The sequence below is a fragment of the Ailuropoda melanoleuca genome, chromosome 12, assembly GCF_002007445.2.
Source record: "Ailuropoda melanoleuca isolate Jingjing chromosome 12, ASM200744v2, whole genome shotgun sequence".
Classification (NCBI taxonomy): Eukaryota; Metazoa; Chordata; class Mammalia; order Carnivora; family Ursidae; genus Ailuropoda; species Ailuropoda melanoleuca.
In genome coordinates, this window is record NC_048229.1 from 20,213,256 (window position 1) to 20,226,918 (window position 13,663).

General features: G+C 51.0%; 1 protein-coding gene across 11 annotated transcripts in view; it reads left to right on the forward strand.

Annotated features, from left to right (window-relative positions):
- AP1B1 (adaptor related protein complex 1 subunit beta 1) overlaps positions 1–13,663 on the forward strand; it is a 53,440-nt gene that overhangs the window by 19,237 nt on the left and 20,540 nt on the right. For 6 of the 11 annotated variants that reach the window (XM_034672489.1, XM_034672494.1, XM_034672492.1 and 3 more), the window contains 6 exons: positions 5,598–5,733; positions 6,506–6,751; positions 7,975–8,165; positions 8,962–9,183; positions 12,062–12,182; positions 12,610–12,705. In XM_034672489.1, coding sequence (XP_034528380.1) covers positions 5,598–5,733; positions 6,506–6,751; positions 7,975–8,165; positions 8,962–9,183; positions 12,062–12,182; positions 12,610–12,705 — 1,012 coding nt within the window. Of the gene's footprint in view, positions 1–3,007; positions 3,114–5,597; positions 5,734–6,505; positions 6,752–7,974; positions 8,166–8,961; positions 9,184–12,061; positions 12,183–12,609; positions 12,706–13,663 lie in introns of all 11 variants that reach the window. The other 5 variants (XM_034672497.1, XM_034672498.1, XM_034672495.1 and 2 more) reach the window with 1 other exon arrangement.

A 13,663-nucleotide genomic window follows, 5' to 3' on the forward strand; every position in this document is an offset into this window, starting at 1 on the left:
ATAAGACAGAGATAGAGACAGCCAGCGAGAGAGGGAACACAAGCAGGGGGAGTGGGAGAGGAAGAAGCAGGCTCATAGCAGAAGCCTGACGTGGGGCTCGATCCCATAACGCCGGGATCACGCCCTGAGCCAAAGGCAGACGCTTAACCGCTCTGCCACCCAGGCGCCCCTGACCACTTCTTTTAGAACTCAGGAAGGGAAGAGCATTAGCTCCAAATGGAGGGAGATAAAAGCCCCCTTTTGTTCCGAATGGCCTAACGTTAATAAATATGATGTTTTTTCCTGGAGGAAAGAAAGCACACAATCCTATCAGTAACCCCACAGTGATACGTGTGTGTGTGTCTGCTCTTTATCCATGGGCACATGTTTTACGTGGTCAGAGTCAGAATTTATATCCTGTTTTTCATTTGACATTATCTTAAACATTTCCCCACAGTTCTAACTACTCAATGTTAGTCTGCTGAGTTGCTGCACTGAAACTTGCTAAGCCAGTCTTATGTTGTAGGTATTGTGGTTGTTTCTGCTTTCTGGGAAACAGAGATGGTTGTAGTGGCTGCTGAATATGCTTTAACCCTGTAAGCATCTTTCTGACCAGCCCTTCCTTCCTCCCTTCTTCCTTCCAAGCGAGATTGACACATGCCTGCTGACCAGATGAAAAGAGCCTGTTGTTGAGGCAGCTGAGCCAGGACCTGCAGTCTGCCCCTTATTGAGCACTTCTTTATTGTTCTAGCCAGTTTTTCCTGAGCCCCCTCCCTATGCCACGGAGACAGATTGGAGTCTCTGACCTGGCTTTGCTTGCTGTTAAGCAGAGAAGATAGTCTATTAAATAGTAATTGCACTAAAGGTGGTAGGTGCTGTGGTAAGGGAAGTGAAGGGGGCTTTGGGAGGACTTTGGGTGGAGCTAGCTAGCTAAAAGGGGCAGGGGTGGGGAGAGGAGCAGAGCAGGGCACTTGCTCTGCCCAGGGTCCGCTCAAGTAAAGGAAAGCACCTGGGCACAAGGTAACTGAAGAGTGTGATGGAGGGAGAGTTGGAGAGGTGTGCAGGGCTAGAGGGGGTGAACGTAGTGCTAAGTATATTAGGATGTCAGCGGTAGGGTTTTGTGGAGAATGTCTGTAAAGTGATGCGTGGGTCCAAATCAGACATCAGTGATGGTTTTAAACAGGAGAAGGTCCAAGATAGTTTATAGTAAAGAATTGAAGGGGTGAAGATTGAGGGGAGGCAAGGGGACCAGTACCATAGGTCCTGTGAGAGAAGATAGTACCTGAGCCGGGGGTGGGGTGGGGTGTAGCATTGTGGGTAGAGAGATTTGGATGCTTTATGTGATTGAGGAGGTAGCCTTGATGACTGATTGGATTTGGGGCCCATTAGAGGAAAGAGATGTTTTAGAAACAGGCAGATCCCAAGTTTACCTCATCAGCCTTGTTAGAACTGAAGTGACTCAGGCCTAGATCCATCAATTGACAGCCAGTTGTATTGAATCTGACCAAACACTTTGAGCAAAGCTGGGGCAGCCCTGCAACAGGACCCAGGGTCAAAGTCATCATGGTCTGTTAGATCCTGCAGCAGGGAGACAGGGCCCCCTCAGTCTCTTGGAGGGGAAGGGCATGTGTTCCTCCGGTCCTATAGAAGTCAAGAGCCGGAACTGCAAGGTCTGCAGATTCCTCCTGGCTCTGTTGAGCAATATCCTCAGTGTGGCCTTGCCCTGGGCCCTACTGTGTGATTGTTCTTAATTAACTTCGTTTGCTCTCTGTCCTCTCAAGTTCTTTCCCGAGCACCACATTGTTCAATCATGATAAAAACCTGCGAGTTTCTTTTTCTCACTGTAAATCCATCTAGAACTTCTTCAGCACTTCCCCCCACTTGACAGTCTTTGCTTTATTCCCACCCCAAATAACTTGAGAGGGAAGCTTGGGACTCTCTTTCTGTGAAAGAGGAATCCAAACCAAGGGTCACATGGCAAATTAGTAACAATAGCAGTCACCTTTAATGCAGGCCACTGAGTGCCAGGCACTGAGATGAGCATTTTACATCTGAGTGTTAAACGAGAGAATTCACTGCCCCAGTCAAAGTAGAGAGAGTACAGACAAGGAAACCAGTTCAGGGAAGCAAAGTGATATCCTTGGTTGGCCTGAGCATATGGGCTTTGGAGCTGGCAGACGTGATTTTGAACCTTGGCCCTGCCTGCTACTAGCGGTATGTTCTTGGGCAAGTCACAGCCTCCATTTGCTCATCTGTAAAATGGGGAGGAAGTGCAGATTTGTCATGAGGATGAAATGAGAAATGGGGAAAAGCGTGGCACCTGCCTTAGAGAAAGGCTCAGGAAATCCTTGCGGCTGCTGTTTTGAGGGCGGGAGGCCTGTCTGATTCCAAAGTCTGCCCTTGTAACCTGTCACTGGGGTTATCTGGGCCCTGAACAACCCTATTTCCTCATTTGTTTTTTCCAGATCATCAAGTTCTTAAGAACAGTATATTATGTGCTTAAGCCCTCGTGGGGCAGCTGAATTCCCATTTTCAGAGCTGAGCAACCACTGGTGGTTCAGGAAGTGAAACCCTGAGTGCGTTATTTTAACTGGAGGTTCTAGGAAAACAGGAAAAGCCAAGGGTGGGAATGCAGCAAATCCTTCCCTCTCCCTTCAAATCTTCAGTCCCCAGATTCCGTCACACACAACCCCGAGGGCTTTGGGTGAGGGTAGTAGCTGAGGAGAATTTTGCTTTCCTCTGAATGTTTTCAACTGGCTGAGCAGGACCTGTCTTCACACTTCTTGGCTCCCTCAGAACCTTTGTAGCTTCCATAGTTCCCTCTATTCAGTCCAGCACGGCCTCCAGGCTGTCCTCCTCAGAGTTGTCCCTCCCTGCTGCCTCTGTCACTGAGGCCAAGGACCTAAAGCTGCCCTCAGCTGGCAGCACAGAGTGGCTTACCTGCCTCTCCCCTCCCATTCTTCTGGGGACTGGGAATGGCCCCCTGGCAGAGTGGGGGTGGATCACTCATGCCTGCCTCCTTTTTTAGGGGAGATCTTCGAGCTGAAGGCAGAGCTCAACAGTGACAAGAAGGAGAAGAAGAAGGAGGCGGTAAAGAAAGTGATTGCGTCAATGACCGTGGGCAAAGATGTCAGGTGTGCAGGCGTAGGCCGGGTGGCAGCTGGAGCGGGGCTCTGTAGCTTGGGTCTAGTTCAGTTCTCTCCTTGACGGTATCTCTAGGGACCCGTGTCTCGCTGTGTTATAGCTCCCTTCATGAGAGACCTTTCCAAACAGAAGTTTTCGTTTACAGAGGGGTCCTGCGCTCAGATGCTGCTGGGGACAGGCAGCAGCGGAGTGAGTGAGGTGGGCAAGGTCACAAAGGCAACAGTGGATGAAGTGGATGTGGCAGGAACCCTGTCAGAAATTCCAGAGGATTGCTGCCAGCTGGGGAAAATGAACCCAGTGTGGAAAGGCCTGGCTTTTTAAAAGAAGAAATCTAGATTTTTCATTTTAAATCTCCTTATTCTTTTAGATTGCCAGATGTTATTAAACAAACAAACACTGCAGTGATGCTGACACATGCCTGCAGATGGGATTTATCGAATTTGTCGCCAGGTTGCAGCCTCTGGTTTGCATCTGATTGCCAGAGCACATGATACATAGCACTGCTGCCTCACCTTTGCTCATGCTTTTCCCCTGCGTAGAATGTCCCTTTCCCCTTTCCATTTACCAGCTTGTTTCCCATCTCTTAAAACCCATTTGAGGTCTCCCTGTTGCCTTCCCTCGTCACCCCAACCCACTGCCCTGAATGTGCAGCATTTGTTCTGTGTTCCTGTCACCTGGCACCAATTCTAGACTGTCTTGTTTCTTATGTGTACTTGTTTTTACCTGCCCACCATGTCATAAAGTCCCTGGGGACAGGGACTGGATTCTGCAACAACCTAACAGTCACATAGTATTTGAGAATGTGCAGAAAACCTTCAGGTATGTTTTCTAACAATTCCTTACAATTCCCATATTGTAGGTAATGGCGTGTTTCCTACTAAGGAAACCAGATAAAGAAGGGGTATAGTGACTGCCCAGCAGTCGTGTGGTTAATAACAGGACTAGGACTGAAGCCCAACCATTCTGAAATCTAAATCCAGGGCGTTTCCACCCATACCCTCTCCTCTGTGCCCTCATGGTGCCCAGCTCCATGCCTCATAGGCTTGGGCACTGCCATGGAGCAGCTCCTCATCCGGATCTCACGTCAGGATCACACTTCTCCAGAGTTCTCCATGGATTGCCCTATCCTATTGCCACCTCATCAGGGGACCTCCAGACAGTGCCTCAGTAGACACAGTTCTGCAGAGAGACCTGCTGTAGACAGAGTGGCAAAAGGATCAGGCATCTGCTGGAGAACTGGGCTTCCTTCCAAGTCACATCCTTCTAGGACAAAGCCGTTCTCCTTCAACTAGAACACTGCTGTCAAATCCTCACAGAGGAAACATCTTTGTTCTTCTGTCTCAAGTGAACTTGTTGTGCTGATATGATGGGCCCATCAGCTGTTCCTCCTCTCCACCCCCTCTTTCTTCCTGGTTCTTCATCTTCCAAGGTGATGCATCAATGTCAGCATGAGCTGGGTTCCTTCCTAAGGGAGCCCAGGGAGCTCACTTTGACCTCTTAAGTCTCTATTACCATGTCTTTGACCACTAAGTCACAAGACTTGAAAGTCACAAGACAATGATTCCAGAGAGAGAAAATTGACTTCTAAGCATCTTTCACATCTCAAGGGGTTTGGGACTCTGGGACTCTGGGGTCCTGTGTTGGGAAGGGTTCCACCCAGAGCCATGAGCGCAGGTTTTAGAGCCAGACTTGGCTCCTCAGGCAGTTATTTGACGTTTGTGGGCCTCAGTATTGTTTTCTGTAAAATGAGGATAACACACTGGCTTCTTGGGGCTGTTAATTGAGATCATGTATGTAAAGCCCTTAGTGCCAAGCCTGGCATATAGCACGTGCTCTGTACATGTTGGGCTAGTTTTTAGTGGGCAGCTGAGCTGGACCTCGTGGTGAAAGCAGCATGGCCCACCCTTGCTTCCCTACAGCCTTCTGGAACCAGCAGCCCCAAATATAAGGAGGCCACGTTAAGTATCAGGGAAGGAAAATAGTTGTTTTCATTTATTCAGCACCTCTCAGATGTCAAGGACCAGATACCTGAAATATGTTGTCTTCTTTAATTTTCACAAGGGCCCTGTGTAATGGGGTTTTGTTGCACCTTTCCTGCAGGTGAGCAAACTGAGACATGGGGGCGGGGAGCAGGGATGAAGGAATTTTCCTAATTTCATACAGCTAGCAGGAGGCAGAGCTGGGTTTGAGGCAGGCCTGATGGGCTGTAGAGCTTCTGTATGAATGAACTCTGTGGAAAGAACAGAGGACTTTGCTTTTCAAATCACTTTTTGGGTTCCATTGCTACCCATAAGTGTTAATGGTAACAGCATAGCTGACATCCTCCCTGTTACTAGGAAGTCCTGTTATTTTTTTCCTTCTCTCCCATCCACTGTCTCTGCGCCCCCACCCCAAACCTCAGACCCCTCATTAGAGCTCTGAAAAATCTTCCTTTCTTCAGCCTTACCTACACTCACGCCATGTTGACTTTCCAGTGCCCTCTTCCCCGATGTGGTGAACTGTATGCAGACAGACAACCTGGAACTAAAGAAGCTGGTGTACTTGTATCTGATGAATTACGCCAAGAGTCAGCCCGACATGGCCATCATGGCTGTCAACACCTTTGTGAAGGTGAGTAGGAACTATGTGGGAGAAAGGGCATGGGTGTTCACTGCTCCATCTCCCCTCCATCTCGGGGAGGGACACTATGGCCCTGAGTAAAAACACTCTGGCTCCTTTCTAGTCCTTCTGACTTCCAGCCTGAGGGCTTCCTAGTCCTCCAGCAGAGGGCTCCCACTCTCTCAGAAAATCAGTTGCTACAGACCCTGCTAACTCATTCTGTGTGAGGTAGCCTAAGGCCTGTATCGATCCCCATGTCCCCCTGGGATTCACCATTGTCCTACATCCTTTGCCAGGGCAGGATTCAGCAAGCATCTGAGAGCTTCTATGTTCCCCTTTTAGACTTTGCCCCTTTCTTTGTTTTCCATCTAGATTTAGGAGCAAACAGAGACTTGAAGTGTCAGTTCCGTGTACCCTTAGGACCTTCCTAGCTCCCCTCGCCCTGTCAGTGCTCAGATACAGTCACATGAGGGATTCTGTGGGTTATGGTGCCAGATGGATGTGGGTGGGTTTGGATCATGGCTCTGCTGTGTGACTGGGTGATCTCCCAGTCTTCCTGGGAGCCTCAGCTGCTTCACCTATAAAACGGGAACAATTTTGTATGCCTGCTGTGAGAATCAGAGTCAACGATACACAAAGCCCCAGCACAGTATCTGGCAAATGCTAGATGCCCATACATGGCACTTAACTTTTGGTGCTGTTGGCCACCGTTGGTGGGAGATCCCACAGCAGCGTCTGATGCTGAGCCTGCCCCTGCCCCCGGCCGATGGCTGATTCCCCTCAGGATTGTGAGGATCCCAATCCCCTGATCCGGGCCCTGGCTGTGCGGACCATGGGCTGCATCCGCGTTGACAAGATCACAGAGTACCTGTGTGAGCCACTCCGAAAGTGCCTGAAGGACGAGGACCCGTACGTGCGCAAAACAGCGGCTGTGTGTGTAGCCAAGCTCCACGACATCAACGCCCAGCTGGTAGAAGACCAGGGCTTCCTGGACACCCTTAAAGACCTCATCTCTGACTCGAACCCCATGGTAAGCCGTTGCCACCCACCGTGCCACTTGCACTACCGCCTGGGTTGCTTGGGAATACCTTGGCTTCATTTTCCACCAGGCACTCCCCGGTTCCTGGAAGTCAGAGGCTTGCTGGGTAGGCTAATTGTTCTCGTGCCTGCAGTGGTTCAGGCACCATCTTTGGAGGGAGTTAGACCTGGATTCTCTTCTCTGCACCCTCTCTAACACAAGCTGTGCGACCTTGGGCAGGCTGCCTAACCTTCCAGAGTCCTTTTTTCTTCATCAGTAAGATGGATCTAACTCTCCGTGGCTGGCGGGAGTGCTGTGAGGCTTAAGCTGTGAAGGTAACACAGTGGACATGCAACCAAGACTAGTGTGCTCCTTCCCCTTCTAGTCACTGTCATTGTCACTGTCTTCTCACCGAGATCATCGGTGAGCTCTGGATGTGAAGTACTTTTCCCTTTCCCCACATCTTTGGGGTTGTAGGGTTGTGGAGGGTCACCACTGAAGTAGCATAGCCTGGAGGGCAGGGCACCAGGATGTGGCTGGGAGTGGAGCGCCTCTCCTCCCACACGAGTGTGGCAGCGGTTTGGAGGGCAGTTCACCAGGCCCTGTTTAAAGTGTAATGCATAGACCCCTCAGCCCAGCCATCCCACTCTGTCCTGTGGAAACACTGATCACACAGGGACCCTGAGTGGCCAGTACAGGATTGGCCATTGGAGCACTGTTTGTTATAGGAAGAAGTTGAAAACCTTGCAGCACACGCATAAAAACATCTGCTCTGGTAGAAATGGGTTGAGAGCCCAGTGCTTCACCTGACAGCCCCTCTGGACTGCAGCCCCCATCTATTACCAGCAGGCCTGAGGAGCTCTGCAAGAATCTTCTGGCTCCGAGACGCACACTTGACATTCCCCAAAGTGAGCTGTTGTAGCTGGTAGGCAGGGGCTGTGTGTCAGGTAGCTAGGAATGTTTTCTGTTGCCAGGCAATGGGACCTGGGTCTTTCTTTTGTTTCTTTTGTTTTCCCTCTTTTTTTCCCCACTGGTGGGGGCACTTATGTTTGTTCTGGTTTACAGGGGAGTCAGTAGGGTGAGTGCTCGGAGTGGGTCTCCATGCTGCAGACCCTGCCCATTGGGTCCTGTTCCTTTCAGGATATTCAACCTCTGACCTACCAGCGTGATTAGCCCCAATGTCCCTTGGCCCGAGCAACACCCCCAGCCTCTGCCTCTTCCACCCTCTCAACCAGGTGGTGGCAAATGCAGTGGCTGCCCTCTCAGAGATTGCTGAGTCTCACCCCAGCAGCAACCTGCTTGATCTGAACCCGCAGTCCATTAATAAGCTGCTGACAGCCCTGAACGAGTGCACCGAGTGGGGCCAGATCTTCATCCTGGACTGCCTGGCCAACTATACACCCAAGGATGACCGGGAGGCCCAGAGGTGAGCAGACTGCTCCTTGCTGCCAGCCCAGTGGGACCTGGTCCTTGCAGGACTCCAACCAGGAGCTGGGCCTCAGACCTCTACCGGGCCCTTTGCCAGGGCCTTGCCCCACAGACCATCCTCAGACACATCTCAAGGGAGGCCAGAGCCAGGCAGTCAGCTCCCTGCTCAGCATGGTACAAACAGAACAGAAGCCAGCGCCTGATCTGGTTGTTGACAGAGACCCCCGTCACCTTGGGCTGAGTAAAGGAGGTGGATAGCACCAGAGTCACCATTCGTTGGATTCTTTCTGGGTGGCTGGGGCTCTGCCGAGTGCTTCCTATGCATTAGATGCTCCTTAAAGCACCTCTGTGAAAGCTGCCCCATCATTGTCCACATTTTACAGGTAAGGAAACACTGGCTTAGAAGGCAGATGAAGTTATGCAGGTCACCCGGGTGGGTCTCCCCTGACCTTTGGTCGTAACCAATATGATATCTTGCCCCTTTTGAACGCCCTTGTGGGGGGGGGGGTGACGACACTTAATCAGTATTTATCAACTACCGTGCATGGTGCTTGGGGCTTTACGTGCATTGTCTCATGTAAGTCCTCAGCAACTCTGGGAAGATGGCACCATCATCTTCATTTTCTAGACAGGGAAACTGAGACTCAGAGTGGTTTTAACCTGTCGGGGTCAGTTAGCAAGCACCAGAAGCAGGGTCTAGATCCTCCTGCAGAAAACATGCTCTCTCAATAACTAAAAACAGGGTGTTGCCCTTGTCTGTCTCTCCTGTTTGCCTCCCTTGGAATGGACCCCAGCATCTGCGAGCGGGTCACCCCCAGGCTCTCCCACGCCAACTCTGCTGTGGTGCTGTCTGCTGTGAAGGTGCTGATGAAGTTCATGGAGATGTTGTCCAAGGACCTGGACTACTATGGCACGCTGCTCAAGAAGCTGGCCCCGCCCCTGGTCACGCTGCTGTCAGCCGAGCCTGAGCTGCAGTACGTGGCCCTGCGCAACATCAACCTCATCGTACAGAAAAGGTACCCGTACTGCCGCACACATGCAGGGTGTGCTGGGGGTGGCGGGAAGGAGGGATGTCTCCTGGGAACAGGAAGCTAGAGGGAAACTGACCTGTCGCTGTGTAGGAAGTCTCAATAGCTTAACCCAGGAGTCTTAGCCACAGGCAGCTTTGTTCCCCAGGGGACATTTGAAAATGTCTGGAAACATTTCTGTCGTCAGACTTCGGGGGGTGCTACTGGCATCTAGTGGGTAGAGGCCACGGATGCTGGTCAACATCTTAGAGCACACAGGACGGCCTCCCCCCCCCAGAGAGCCGTCCAGCCCAAACTGGCAGTAGTGCTGGGGGTGAGAAACCCTGGCTTAGCCTGATCAGGTAGCAGAGCAGGTAAAGACCAGTGTGGTGCTTCTTAACCACAAACAGTGGATGGCTCCACAGTCCACAGAACCGTCCTGAAACGGTGCAAGATTCTGTGTGTGTATTTTTCCTGGGGTTAGAGTCTGTAGCATTGGTCAAATTCTCTGAGGTTGGAGGACTCCAGGGTGGCGAAGGTACTGTGGACTTTGCATCGGCCTTGGGCCTGAGGAGGGGTCCGCAGGAGTCACTCAGATGCCCATATCCAGTGGTGCCTGGGTGGTTCAGTCAGTTAAGCGTCTGACTCTTTTTTAAGATTTTATTTATTCATCCGAGATAGAACTAGAGAAGGAGCACAAGCGGGGCAGAAGGGCAGAGGAAGAGGGAGAGGCAGGTTCCGCCTGATGTGGGGCTCGATCCCAGGACTCTGAGATCATGCCCTGAGCCGAAGGCAGGCACTCAACCAACTGAGCCACCCAGGCGCTCCTAAGCGTCTGACTCTTGATCTCAGCTCAGGTCTTGGTCTCAGGGTTATGAGTTCAAGCCCCGTGTTGGGCTCCACACTGAGTGTGGAACCTACTTTAAAAAAAAGAAAAAAAAAGGAAGAAGCCCATTTCCGTTGGTCCCATGGAAACAGCCACAGCTATAAGCCACTGCTCCTAAGAGAAGGTGCTTGATACCTAGGATGGGTAGAAGTGAAAAACAGTTAGCAGTGCCGGTCTCAGGGGCCCAGAACAGGATGGGTTCTCTGGAACAGTCCAGAAAACAGAATGGGGCTGGTCTCCAGAGATCTCCTCCTAGCCTTTTTGGTCAAATGGTTCACTCAGCAACAAACTCATGAGTGTCCATGTGTTACAGCAGTCCCCTTGCTGGGCACAGAGAATAAGGGCCTCTTGTAGACATTCTTTCTTGGAAGACAGCACTTCTCCCTATCCTTGTAGCATCATTCTGGTTCTTAGGACACTCTTGGGGGCCCAGAGATATCAGTGGAATCGTAACAGTTGTGAAGGTTTGGGAGGTAAATTTGGGAAAGCTTTTTGAGTGTCTAAACAGAGCCATGAGACTAGAGATTCATTCATAGTTGCAGTGTGGGATTTAGTAAGGTGTAGTTACCTGTAGATATGATCGGCGTGAAGGGCTCCTTGTGCTATATTTAACACGGCAAATCTCTTAAGAAGTTGACCGTGTTGTCCAGACACCATCTGGCCCAGTCCCCACATGGTCAGCAGCTTTTGCCAGGTCCTGATTGCAGAAACCATGCCCCCCTCCCCCGCCAGCTTGGGACCCTGTCTCCCCCACCAGGCACCACAAAGGCTCCTTGCTTTGCCAGCACCTCCCTGCAGCTTGCACAGCAGCACTAAGTACTGCCTGGGTAGGGTCCCTCCTTTCTTTCTGCTGTGTCTTTTCCCCTCCTCACCGTCTGTCCTCATTCTTTTTCCTTCCTTTCTTCAGTTCTGCAAAGGGCAGAGGAGTTGAGGGTAGTGACTCTCGATTCCACCCTAATTAGCACTAGATATGCAACCTGGTGCAAGCCCCTCCACCTTTCAGGTTTCCTCATCTAAGAAAAACGAGGTGGGCGGTACCACCAGGAGCAGCAACACTGGTGACAGCTCCCATGTAGCAGATGCCTTCTCCGAGGCAGGCATCGATTATGCTGGATACTTCCCGTCTAACTCTCACAACAGCCCTGTGATGTAGGCCTCTGTCAGGGTCCCCGGGATGACCCCCACGTTCAGAGATTCACTAGAAGGACTCGTGGGAGTCAGCGTGTAGTTGTTTTCACAGCTTAGATTTAGTATGGACATAATACGGATACACAGGTGGCATCTGGAGGAATCCACGTACGGGCTTCTTTATGTTCCTTCCTTTCTATGAAGGGGGTGACGCAAAAAGCACACTCTTCCCCCAGCAGCAAGATGCAACAACATGTGTGTAATTTTTCTGCCCAGGGATGCCTTTTGGAGACTCAGCACCCTGGATTTTTATTGGGGGCTGATCACATAGTCACCTACCAAAATCTCAAGACTCCCAGATGAAAAGCAGATATTCAGTATAAATATATTGTTTGTACAAACGGTCTAGGCACAGTTAGCCACCTTTATTATTTAGGGAACAGGGGGAACACTCCCAAAAATGGAGTTCCCAGGCCTTTCTAAGACTAGAGACTGAGGCCTGCAGTGGTAACACTTCCTACATAGTGTCATTCTGATTTCATGAGTGAGGAAGCAGAGGCCTGAGGTCGCAAGCTGAGATTGGCGTGGAGGTCTGATTCCCATGCCTGTCACCTGCTACTTCTCGAATATGAGCTCTCTCTTGCTCATGGTCCCGCTTCCTGTCCTGGGGTATGGTTGGACACAAAATGGCCAGTCAGAACCTGGTGAAGTCAGTGGACCGTCGCCCAGGAACATGCAGCCGTGGCAGTGAGTGCCTTCACGGACGTCAGGATCTACCTCAGACCCCAGAAATGACTGAGTAAACATGGAAGGGGTTTTCTCACAGGGCTTATGCCTTTTTTTGCTCTTTGGACAATCCTTTCTTGCCACCAGGCCTGAGATCCTGAAGCATGAAATGAAGGTCTTCTTTGTGAAATACAATGACCCCATCTACGTGAAGCTGGAGAAGCTGGACATCATGATCCGTCTGGCCTCCCAGGCCAACATCGCCCAGGTCAGCAGAGGGCTGTAGCCAGGGGCATGAGCTTTGGTGTTGGACAGCAACACCAAGCTGTGGTCTCTGAGCAGGCTGTCTGGTCTCACCATTAACAGTTCATCTCAGGAGGAGTGCTTAGCACAGGGCTCTGTAAGCAAGCACTCAACAAATCTTAACCAATATTTTTGTGATGAAAGCATTTGTTCTCCCTACTATTACTTATTATCCATCCATTGAAAAGTAGTAGTTAGGAGGCTGTGTTAGCTAGCTTAGCCTAAACAAGGGTTGTCCGGTCCTGCCAACTAGTTCTTCCCTGCTTTCCTCTTGGGACACCTGATAGCTCTCTGCTTCCTTCTAGCAGTCTGTGCACCCCCATTGTCCAGGCATATTGGTTGCCCCAGCAGATCCACCCCCACCAACCCCATCTTCTCTGTTTGGGCCACAGGTCCTGGCAGAGCTGAAAGAGTATGCAACAGAGGTGGATGTGGACTTTGTACGGAAGGCTGTGCGAGCCATTGGGCGCTGTGCCATCAAGGTGGAGGTGAGGCTCTGGGACTCTGTCCTCTGTAGGGGGAGAGGGAGGGAAAGGAAGCTGAAATCAGGAAACCAGTCTGATTCTAGCAGAATCTGCCAGCTGCTCCTGGTCCTGGAAGGCCTGAGAGTCACCACTGGAAGCCCTAAGGCACCCACTGTGCAGATCTGATTGGGCTCCTTCTCTGTGATCACCTTTAGGCCTTCAAGTTATTGCAGATGAAACAAACCCATCTGTAACCATGGGTTCTCCTGCAGCATTAGCTAGGACGGTGAGGCAGCCCCAGCTGGTGGGGTGGCCCTGGTAGACTTAGCTTTCACTTCATTGGGTTTTGGAGCAGGGTTCTCTGCCCGCTGAACATTTTAGCAATAATCATGATTTGACTATCCATATTCCCTTTTCTCCAAGCTCCCAAGGGCTGTCCAGACCCCTGTGTCCTAGCATTTCATCCCTCCTATTCTCTGCCAATGGTGACGTTCCTTGACCACTGAGCTGACTTTTTTTAAGTTAGTCCACTGGGGACTGGGAGATCCTCGGACAGCTGGTCACCCCAACCCAGCTCCTTGAGGCATTTTCCCCTTGGTCCTTATGATGGCATCCTGAGAATCTCTCCTACAAGGGCATTAGTAGTGTAGCTTACTGGAATAAGGGGTGGGGGTGGTTGTTCACGTAGAGACTTTCTATTTTGGGTCATAAGGGCCTATTTTGGGAAACAAGTAGAAGTGAGGTGGTGTCAGGCTGAAGCATAGTCACTGCCCTCAAGGCTTGGCCTGGAGGCACTTCAGATACCCTACCCACTCTCAGGAGCTCTACTGGTCTTCTAGCTGTACTGGCGTAGAGAGAGCCATCTCTCTAGGTCTCTGCTCTCCCCAGGCTATCATTTTGTACCCATTCTCCCACTTATTATCTGGGGAGAGTGTTCTCTTGTCTTCCCTCTGTGGCAAGGAAGGGGGCAAGACAAGACTGA